The sequence below is a fragment of the Elephantulus edwardii genome, unplaced genomic scaffold (genome assembly GCF_000299155.1).
Source record: "Elephantulus edwardii isolate Elephantulus edwardi_28Jun2011 unplaced genomic scaffold, EleEdw1.0 scaffold00026, whole genome shotgun sequence".
NCBI lineage: Eukaryota > Metazoa > Chordata > Mammalia > Macroscelidea > Macroscelididae > Elephantulus > Elephantulus edwardii.
The window spans coordinates 21652084-21663931 of NW_006399776.1; the positions used below are offsets into that span (position 1 = coordinate 21652084).

General features: G+C 40.0%; 1 gene segment (V, D, J or C); it reads left to right on the forward strand.

Moving 5' to 3' along the window:
* The first annotated feature begins 3963 nt into the window (after positions 1-3963).
* Positions 3964-11621, forward strand: LOC102852452. The segment is given in 2 exon segments: positions 3964-4105; positions 11290-11621. Coding segments are annotated over 2 exon segments (474 nt in total).
* Positions 11622-11848: the final 227 nt, after the last annotated feature.

The following is an 11848-nucleotide window of genomic DNA, read 5'->3' on the forward strand; positions in this document are numbered from 1 at the left end:
TCAGCAAAAGTTCTGATTCAAAATCCTACTGTCCATGGCTTGCTGGTTGGTCGGTCTCTGTGCGGCACGAAGGTCTCTCTAGTGACCCTGGGGCAACGACAGAGGTTGCGGGGCTGTGGCGCTGCCACCGCTGCGGTGGGGGATGTGGGGGCAGAAGGCTGTGGTGCTGCCACTGCCAGAGGCGAGGGAGTGTGGGGGTGCAGCACTGTGGTGGGGGCAGAAATGTGGGGCGCGCACTCCCACACACCTTTCTTAAACCATTTTAATGTTCCTTACTCTGATTATACAAGAGCTTCTTGTTCTAGGTAAAGGTTTCACATGAGTTCAATTACATTTTCTGAGATTACCATTCTTCTCAATGTTATCATAATTTGTTATCAACCTCTCAGTTAAAGCTTTTGCATAACCAATAAACACAAATAAACATTCTTCTGGTATTCTCTGGTTTTAACCGGGATCCATCTGACATCACCATTTATATCCCTGGTGCCTTGATCTCTTCTAAACTCAGCTTGAATTTCTCACAGTTCTTTGGCAATATACTATTCTAACTATTACAACCAAGGAAATCCTATAGGGCAATTCTACTCTGTCTTTTAGGTTCACTATGAATTCAAATCAACTTGATAGCAATGATTGGGTTGGTAAAAACTGTTAAGTTCTTAAAAGTTGGTAGTTCAAACTGTAGAACAGACTGAAAACTCTCACTCTCTAGAAATCTATAGGAGCTATGAGGCTAATAATTCCTAAAAATTATTAGCTCTTTATCCATCATTACTGTAGTTTAATCATCAAACGTTTGCTTTAACCTTGTACTTCTTTATCACTCCTATTCCTTTATTTCCCATTCTCCTGGTTGTCTATTGTTGTTGCCTTTATCCAACGATTAGTAGTATTCTGTTACTTTTTAATAATCCTTTTTTTGGACATCACGAAACCTATGTTTCTAGTCACTAAATAAGTTTCCAAAGGTTTCATGTCCATCTCTAATCTTATTTGTAAAAAAGAAGTGATTTATTACTTAAGACATATTTAAACATAGTATTCTATGTTAATTTCTCTGGAATGTTTGTATATGAAAAGGGACTCTTAAAGAAAGAGATTCAAAAGTAGTCTCCTCAAATGGTGTATTTTCAGTTACTATGACAGTTGAATAGGAAGGATGTTTCATGGTAAAAAATGCTGTTTCCCACACTTGTAAATCTTAGCGTCAGCCATCTGCTAGTTTGTAGGACAGGTATTCTGGGCAATGGCTTTTATACCACATTTTTAAAAATGGGTTTTCTTCAGAAGGAAAATATAATTTCAGAAAATAAAAACAACGAAGGTCTAAATCTTGACACCACATAAAATAATGTGCAATTTACAATATGTGCTATTTACATACCAACCACTGACCAAGAGATATAATATATGTTGATTTTAGAGAATCATTTCCTTTTTATTTAATGCACTAAGAGACAATTGCATGATGCATTTTATCTTCATTTTACTGATGAAAAAAATAGAGAGATTCAAATAAGTTATGTAACATGTGTCTGGGTCAAGTAAGCTTTTTTCCTTTACATTATTCTTCCAACATTTCCATGCCTGCATTGTTTCTACCACATGTCTATCAGTTTGTCTTTCTGCAGTGAATTGTGGATGCTGTGATTCTGGAAGCTACGCCACTGGTATTCCAAATATCAGCCTGGCAACCATGTTGGACAGGTTTCAACAGAGATTTCAGACTAATGCAGAAGAACTAGGTATGGACGGATATCAATTTATGAAATAATTTGCCACTGAATTCCTTCTAAACACATTGTCAAATATAGCATCAAAAGATGAGGCCTTCAAGTTGCAAAACACTTAAAATCAGACTGAGGGAGAGCTATCTCGTCAAACTAGTCGTTGTTAGGTGCCATCAAGTCAAGTACAACTCATAGCAACCCTATGAACAGATCTGAACCCTCTGCTATTCCGTTCCATCTTCACACTTCCTGACACAGTAGAGTCCATTGTGGAAGTCATTGTGTCAATTCACCTGGTCAAGGGTCTTCCTCTCCTTCACCGACCCTCCATTCTCCCAACCATCATGTCCTTATTCAAGGAATAGCCCCTCCTAGCAACATGCTTTGAGTTATGTGAGGCAAAGCCTCACCATCCTTGCCTCCAGAGAGCACTTTGGCTGTACCTTCTCCAAGACTTATTTATTTGTTCTCTTGGCTGTCTGTGGGATGTTCGGTGCTCTTATTCAATACCACAGCTCAAAGGCAGCAATTCTTCTTCTGTAATCACTATTCTTTAATTAGCTCTCAGATGCATATCAAATGATCAAAAGGACCATGGTCTGAAGCAGATGCATCTTAGTCCTCAAACTGACATCCTTACTCTTCAATAATTTGGAGAGGTCCCTAACTGCAACTTTCCCAGTGCAATGCATCTCCTCATTTCCTGACTACTGGTAACAAGGGTGTTAATTGTGGATCTAAGTAAGATGAATTTTTTGACAATTTCAATCCCTTCTCTATCCATGATGTTAACTATTGGTCCAGGGATAAGAATCTTTGTTTTCTTGACATTGTGATACAATCCACATTGAAGCCTACATTCCTTGACCTTCTGCAACAAGTTCTTCAAGTCCTCCTCACTTACAGCAAGCAAGGCTGTGTCATCTGTAGAGTCTACCTCAATGACCTAGATGGATGAAAGATCATCATTCACTTAAGTGCAAGACAGATAATGAGGAGAAGCAGTTACAAACATCTATTAATATTTGTAATATGGAATGTAGAAAACATGAACATAGGAAAATTGAATCTATGTCCTAGGTATTAGTGAGCTAAAATGGAGTGGTATTGGGCATTTTGAATTAGACAATCATATAGACTACTATGGCAGCAGTAATAAATTTAAGAGGCATGGTATTAATTCATTATCAAAAAGAACAAACCAAGATCTATTTCAAAATGCAATGCTGCCAATGATAGGGTCTGTACACATAAAAGGAAGAACCATTAACATTATTATTCTTCAAATTTATACACTAATCCCTAATGCCAAATATGAAGAAACTGAAGATTTCAACCAAATTCTACAGTCTGATCCTACTCCCTGCTTTGTTAGTGTGATTTGTTATGTTGATTATTTTTCTTATGTTGAACCATTCTTGCATACCTGTTATGAATCCCACTCTATATGATGAATTTTTTTAATGTATTGTTGGATTCTATTGGCAAGAATTTTGTTAAGGATTTTTGCATCTCTGTTCATAAAAGATATCAATCTATAATCGTCTTTTTTGTTATATCATTGCCTGATTTTAGTATTAGGGTCTTGCTTCATAGAATAACTCTTTCTGAGAACCAAGATGGTAATGGCAGAGGAAACAGCTTAAGGAGCTGGAGGAGCTGCAAGCTGCATAGAAACAGGCCACCATAGTCCTCCACTGTCCTCAGTTTACTAATAATTGAACAATTAAACAGTTGATTACTTGTATTCAATATGAATCGAAGCTCAACATCAAGAGAACAAAGATTCCCAAAAAAGAATGGGTGAGTCCCACAGCTCTCAGCTCCCCACTGCAGAGCTCACATGCCCGCTGCAGCTCCATGGGGTCTCTGTGGCCAGACACCAGGGATCCCCCACCTGGGATGGACAGCAGGAACCAGACCCCGCAACTTGTATGACAGAGCCTCCACACTGCCACAGAATAAACTTATTCTAAAATAAATTCTCAGAACCAAGATGGCAGTGGCAAGAGATACAGTGTGAGGAGCAGGAGGCCCAGCAAACTGCATTGAAACAGGCCATGTAACTAATACATACCTAAACAGCCACGCAGTTGACTGCCGACCGGCGTCAATATGGACTGAAGCTCAACATCAAGAGGACAAAGATTCTCAAAAGAACATGGGTGAGTCCCATTTCCACCTGCTATCCACTGCCAAACCCACACTGCCATGACCCCATGGGGCCATCATGATTGGAGCCCACAGATCCCCTAGCTTAGACCTGGCTGCCAGTGCTGGGTCCCATGGCCAGTATGAAAGAGCTCCCACACAGCCAGTGGCTATGGAGGCCAACAGCTGCAGGCCCCCAGAGTGGGAAGGGACAGCGGGTGGTGGGAGGGGAGTAGCAGCGTTGGTGGCACCATGGAGCCACAGGAGATGAAGGGCTTGATAGGGGAAAGCATCTTGCTGTCAGTGAAAATTTCCTTGGCTACATCAGAGAAGAAAAGATCATCAACACAAAGGATTGATAAGGTGTCTGTAGCAATGGGCTCAAGTGTGCCACGGATTGTGGAATGGTGTAGGATAGGGGAAGAACTACATTTGTTGTTCATAGAATTGTTGTGAGTCATAGAGAGATCTCTGTGGGCCTATTGGATAGAAAACTATGCTTCCAAACCAAAGGTCATGGATTTTAATCTGCAGCCCTCAGGCCTGGATTTGATTGTTTTCAGTTAAACACTCTTCTAAGTATTACTGCTCTGCCAATTGACAATACAGAGGTAACTCATGGTTGTTATGAGGCTAAATACTGTGACACTGAAGTGACAAATGCAATAATGGTTACCCATAGTGGACAGTGTTTGATGGAGCTCTCAGATTAAAAAAAGCTTGAAAGCAGGAGTGGCATCCACTTCCGAAATAGCTTACCTCTATGAACTCTATGAACTTAGAGAAACTATACAAGTTATACGAGAGTTTAGGTCTTTCATTCAAAGGGTCTCTATGAGTTGTCTATGACTCGATGACACTTAACAACAACAACAAATCCAAGATAGAAAACCTCCTCAATATACCATATCTTTTGATTTCTTGCCTACTGCTGCCAAGAACTGTTTAGAACCATGGAGTGTCTGTTCACAACTCTCAAAGCCCCTTCTCCATTTGTAAAGGGAGAGGGTAGTGATGTCTACTTCAAATTGCAGCTGACCACTTGGTGGAGGGGAAGGGGGCAGTGGTGGCAGTGCTGGAACCAGGGGTGCTGTCCCTGGCCATGCTCTTCAGTGAAGCACAGGGTCCAGACCTGGGGAGGGGGAGAGGCTTCAATAGGGAAGTGTGCGTAGGGCCCCTGAGTAGAACCATTTGGCCTCCAGGCCGGGGGGGGGCCTCAGGGTGTGCTCAGGCCCCATGTGAGGTGCCCAGCCCCTGGGGAGAGCCATTTGGCCCTCAGGATGTACTGTCATTCCCCCCCCCCATGTGCCATTTGACCCCCAGGGAGAGCCGTTCAGCCCCCTGGGGAGAACTGCCTAGGATATACAAAGAATTTAATCTAAGCCACTTTTCTCCACCTCCTCCCCCAGTACATCTGCAAGTAACATCTCCCAAGCCCTTCTCTGTGTAATTCACGAGTGGTTTCTCTCTATGTTTTCTCCCTTTCCTACAGGTAATCGTAACACTAAGTTTTGCTCCAGACCTGAACCCTGAACAAGTTCCAAAGACGAAAGGGAAATATAACTATCAGTTAAGGAAGTGAAGGAAGATGGAGCCAGCCATCTCCACTGGACCAACCTTGGCAAACACTCTGCAGTCCAGAGGGCAGTAAATGCCAGGAAAATATCTTCTAATTGAACAAGAAGGCATGCAGCTTCAACCTGGGACCATCAGTAAGGTGTTAAAGGGCTCCCCTTCCCCCTTCACTTCAATGCCCCCTGTTTAGCCTGAAGAAGCCAGAGAGTCTGTGCCCCATTCCCTAATGAAAAGCCCACAAATGAATGAGACAGTATCTTCGGTGGTAAAAACTAAAATAAAATAAAATTTAATCACCCACTCCCACCACCCACCAAATTGTGCAGCCCTGTGATTTCATCCCTGCACTTTCTCTTTTGCTCCCAACCCTCACCCCCTTGAGTCCCCATACATGTTTTTCACAATAAAAAAAAAATAATGACTCTTTCTATGTTTAAAAATAATTTAAGTAGAATTGGTAATAGTTCATCTCTGAATGTTTGGTAGAATTTGCCTGTGAAGCTATCCCAGCCAGGACTTTTTTGGGGGGAAGAGTCTTTTTATGACCTGCTTATTTTTCCTTTTGTGTTGGGTATGTTCAAGTGTTCGGTATGTGTCAATTTGGGTAGGGTGTGGGTTTCTAGGAATTTGTCCATCTCCTGTAGGTTTTCAAATTTATTGCAGTATAGCTATTTTTAATACTTAGATAATATTAGAGTACATACTGGCAGTCAATGAAAAAGAGGAGAAAACACTGCAAACATCCTTTAATAGTTGGAACATGGAATGTATGGCATATGAATGTTGGAAAACTAGAAGTGAAAAATGAAATTGAACTCATGAGCATTGACATTCTTAGGTATCAATGAGATGAGATGGACTGATTTTGGCCACTTTGAATCAGACAATTATATGGTATACTATTCCAGGAACAAGAAATAGTGTAAGAATGATGGCACATTCATAGTTAAAAAGATAATTTGAAGTTCTATTCTCAAATTCAATATTTTGAGTGATAGGATATTTTCCATATGCATACAAGTAAGACCTGTTAATTAGACTATAATTCAAATATATGTACCAACAGCTAGAGTGAAAGAGGAGGAAATTGAAGATTTTTATCAAAGTTTACAGTCTAACATGCAATAAAGATGTGTTAATGGTAATTGGTGATTGGAATGTATAAATTGGCAAGAAGGAAGAAGGAAGGGTAATTGAAAAGTATGAACTTGGTGTCAGAAATGAGGCCAGAAATAGAACTCACTGCTGGTTTTTATTTCAATTGTTTTTCTGTTTTGTATCCTATTGATTTAAGCCCTTATCCCTATAATTACCTTTCTTCTAGAGGCTTTGGGATTAGGTATTGTTCTTTTTCTATTTGTTGGAGGTGTTAAGTAGTTTATTTTTCCTTCTTTTTGTGTGTGTGTGCTTATTGCTATGAACTGATCCCTGAGGACTGCCTTAGCTGTAGCCTAGAGGGTGTATATCTTCTACAATCCAGAAGTGCTTAAGCACTATTATTTAGCTTCCATAGGGGTGTTGTTGTTTTGTTTTTACTTTATCCTCTTGTTAATTTTTAGTTTTATGGAATTATAGTTTGTAAAAATTATTTGCATTATTTCAAAGCTTTTAATGTTGTTAAGGCTTTTTTGTGTCCTAATATGTGGTCAAATGTGGAGAATATACCATGTGCATTTGCTTGTAGTACTCTGAATACATCTATGTGGTTGAGTTGGCTGATTGTGTAGTTTAGTTCTGCCATGTCTTTGTTGAGTTTCTTTTGATTTGACCTGTCATTTGGTGAATGTGGTGTGTTGAAGTCTCCCACTGGTATTGGGGTGTCATCCATTTTTTTCTGCAAGTACGTTAACTGTAGTTTTATGCCTTTTGCAGGGCTATCAATAGGTGCATAGACTTTAACTGATGTTATGTCCTCAATCTTTTGTGCCCTTAGTCATTATATGGTGTCCTTCCTTATCTCTTATGGTGGTTTTTGTTCTAAAGCCTATTTAATCAGAGATTAATATTGCCACTTCATTTTTTTTTATGGATGTCATTTGCTTGGTATATTTTTTCCCCACCTTTTGATTTTTAGTCTATCTTTCTTCTCATTACTAAATATGTCTCTTGTAGGCAACATGTTGATGGGGTTTGGATTGTTGGGTTTTGGTGTTTTGTTTTTTTAATCCATTCTACAACTCTTTTTCTTTCTTTTTGCTGCATTTAAACCATTTACATTGAATCTTATTAGTGATGTTGTTGTTAAATGCCCTTGGGTCGTAGGGGACTCATAGTGACCCTATGAAGGAAAGTCCTGTAGACTATATAACTTTTGTCCTTTCTCCAGGTTCATAGGGTTTCTAGAGTCAAGCTATTATGGAAGTGAATACCACTCCTTCTTCTAAGCTTGTTTTAATTGGGGAGCTCCACCAAACACTGTCCACCATGGGTAACCGTTCTCACATTTGACTCATCAGTGTCACAGTGTTTGGCTTAACAGCAACCACCAGTTACCTCTGTACAGCAAGTGGACATACCAGGGTGATAGGACAGGTTTATATCATTGCCATCTTACTGTATTACTTTTTCTGTTGTTGCTGTTTGCTTTGGTCCATCCACTTTACTCTGCTGTTTCTACATGAGGCCCTTCTCTTCATATTTCTTGTAGAATTGGTTGTTTACACAAATTCTTTAAGCTCCTGCTTTTCTGCAAATGATCTAATTTCTTCTTTATATTTGATGGGCAGCTTTGTTGGACACAGGATCCTGGGCTGGAAGTTGTTTTCTTTCAGCCTTCTGTAAATGCTATTTCATTGCCTTATTGTTCACATGGTTTCTACTGAGTCAGAGCTTAATCTAATTGGTTCTCCTTTATAAGTGACTCTTCATTTTTCTTCTTCTGCTTTTAGTATTCTATGTTTGTCTTTGATCTTGGAGAATTTGGCTATACTGTGTCTTGATGCTTTTTTATTGGGGTCTAGTGTTTATTTCATTATTCATACCTGGGAAGTTTTCTTCTAGTACCTCTTCCATAAAGTTCTCAGTGCTTTCACCACCACCACCACCCTACCGCCACTTCCTGCCCTTCTGCTCTGGAAATGCCAATAATGCATGTTTTATTTGATGTCATATCACACAATTCAAATGTTTTCTTCATTTTCTTTCTGTCTTTTCTCTGTTTGTTTGGGTTTGTTTGTTTTTGTTTTTTTTTTTTTTGTCTTGTAAGTTCTCATTGAGTTTTATGTCTTCTATCTCACTGAATTTCTGTTCTATCTTTTCTATCTGCTTTTTTGTACCTACAACATGTTATGAAGTTCTGTAATACTACTGGTTTTGATATTATTAATTGAATTTTCTTGTTTATCTGTTGGGTTTTTTTTTTTTTAACTGTGTTGGCTGTGTCCTCTCTGTCTTGTGATTTTTTAAAAATTCTTGTACATCTTTATTTTTAGTTTCAACTCTCTCTTCCATCCTTTGTTGCTTCTTCAGTACTAGTTCTTGGAACTCCAGTATTTTTTCTTTTGCCTGTCTGTCTCTGGGGTATTCATTGGGTCTGTTATCTGGTCTGCATTTTTAAAAGAAGGCTTGTTTCGTTTTTTCATGTTTTATCCTTTCTTTTTTACAATCTTTGTTTATTTGACATTATGTAAAGTTCTTTTTGGTATGAGTGAAGCAAGTTCTAGCTGTCAATTCCTTATATTTATGATGCTCTTGGTAGAGTTACAGATTTTGCATTTCTCCTGATTCAGTTTGTCAATGGCAATCATCCCTGCTGGTCTTCTGTAATGATTCTGTTCCCTGTCGCCTGTGACACACTTCTCATTCAGTTGTCCTTGCACGGTAAGGGAGCTGGAGTATTTTTCTTTGCCCTGCTATGGCAGGCTCAGTTCTCTGCCTTGTCCTATGGTTCAATGAGAGGGGGAGATTTTCCTTAGGATTAAGCAAAGTTGGCTGTTTTGCCTTTGTTCTCTACTGTGACTGGATAGAAGACGTTGTTTCCTTCCTGGGCTAACAAAGCCACTGGGGAGCTGGCAAAGTCTCAGGAATGCTGCATAGGATACTTTCTTCTACATGTCTTGGTGCTAAGATGACGCTGTGTCCTTTTCTGAGGCTAGATGGGAATAGTTGTTTCTCCCTGAGCTGACAAAGTCCTGGGAAGCTTGGAAAGTCTCATGAATGCTTCCCAGACTCCTTTCCTCCCCACGTCTTGGAGGTAGGTCCATGCTCCTGGTGTACATTGAGCTGTAAGGCCCTTTCTTCACTGCTTGCTGATCTGAGTGGCCCACAGGACGCCCTCCTCTCTTCTGGCTAGCGCACTTCAGACATCCAAGCTGGAGTCCTAAAGTGATCTTCCCTCTCTATCTGGTGTTTTCCAGCTGAGTTAAATGTGCTGGTGGGGGCAGGGATAATTTGAGCCTCTGAAAATTGGGTGGACTTGTGGTGGCTGAAAAGCCCTTTCTTCATTGCTGACTGGTCGGGACAGTCCACAGGGCATTCCCTTCTCTGTTAGCTAGGGCAGACCAGACACCAAAGGGAACATGAGACCAGCAGCCTACAAGTCTTTTCCCTCCTTTCTATCTGTTTCCCTATACAAGTGGGGGACAGGGAAAACTCATGGGTTTGCTGGAGTTTGGGTGGACTCCTGGTGGCCTATGAGGGCCCTTCCTCATTGCTGGTTTGTCCGGGTGGCCTACTAAGACTTTAAATACTTTTCAAAATCTTATTTTAGTGAAGAAAAAAAATATCCTTCCAAGCTGCATGTTTAGATCATGTAGTTCACTGGCCAATGCAACCTGATTCAAAAGGCTGCACATCTGCAGTGGTTCAAATCCACCAGCAACTCCAAAAGAGAAAGACGAGAAGTTTCCTGCCATAAGGCTTTATAGTCTGGGAAATCCTATGACAGACAGAAAGTCACCGTGAGTTAGAACCAGCTCAAAGGTTTTGAGTTTGAGTCTAGTGGTATATAGGGGCAGAATCTTTAACTTTGTTCATGTTCACATCTCTGTGCTATTTGTATAGCATATAATTGTTGCTCAGTAAGTGTGTTTAAATAAATGAAAGTGGTGGCAGTGAACGAGTGGATTGAAAATGAACACTGCACTGAAACAGATGACTGAAAAGGCTGTCTAAAAGGATCTATGATAAGATTTTTTATGTATGAAAATTCAAAATCTGGAACAAGAAGTGCATTACAAAGTAAACTGGGGGGTGGGGAAAGGATAGGGAGGGAAGAAAATGTGCATGAATGAATGAATGAAAGAAAAAATCATTTTTTTCTGTCAACACTCATTAACTCACAAATTGGGGGGGGAAACCAACTTTGAAAAAAAGAGTATCAAAGTACAGCAATCTAGCGCCTACCCACAGGGGGCAGTGTTGCTCTTGTAGAATTCCTTTAAAGGTTAACTCCAATCCCTCAGAGAAGCCCCTAGTGATCAGACTGACAACACAGAACATGTATCTGAACACCGCAATCACAGATACACTGTTATTCTAAGCCCAGAGGAGTTTTCTGAAGTCACCATCCTATTTAGGAAATAATTCTTTGCTGTAGACTTGGAGATGTTCCTTGAAGCTTTAATAATGATTCTATCATTGCAACAACAATGTAAGTCTTGGTTCTTCTGCGAAGAATTCTAAAAGGGTGGAAATTCTATGAGGGCACTGGGTGAAATTTTGTTACAAGTGTGGAAAAAGAAATAAAGGCAGAGAAAAGGTAAGAAAGGAAGTACGGCAGGAAAAAAAAGCACAGAGGCCATAATGGAGGCATTGACTGAGTACCCATCACAGCTCTAAGAAAAGTGATTTAAAACCAATTCTGAATTCCTTGTTTTTTCTTTCTAAACAGGGGTGAGTGGCCAACAACTAAACCAGAATCCTCAGTCCATGTCCCTCCAGGAAGGAGAGGACTCCATCATTAATTGCAATTCTTCAAGCACATTTAACTCTTTCCTATGGTACAAGCAGGATGCTGGAGAAGGTCTTGTCCTCTTGATAACTCTATACAAAAGTGGTGAAGTAACCAGAAAGGAGAAATTGACTGCTCAGTTTGGTGAAACAAGAAAGGACAGCTTACTGCACATCTCAGCCTCAGCACCAGATGATACAGGCACCTACTTCTGTGCTGGGAGGCACAGTGTTCCTCAAACACTTACAGCCTGTACCCAAACCTGCAGCTAGGGGTCCAATTACTGTGCTACTCCAGCCCCTGCTCCTCTTAGCATTAAATGTGATCATACAAAGAACCAGTTGTCCTTTCATTTCATTACTGAAACGCTCATGTATTGAAAGATATAATAAGATTGTGTTTAATGCACTTTTCCCTTCTAAATTATTTTGATGTAAGTAGTAAATATACATATTCATATTTTTCAGTATATAAAGAGACTTAATCAATACACAACAAT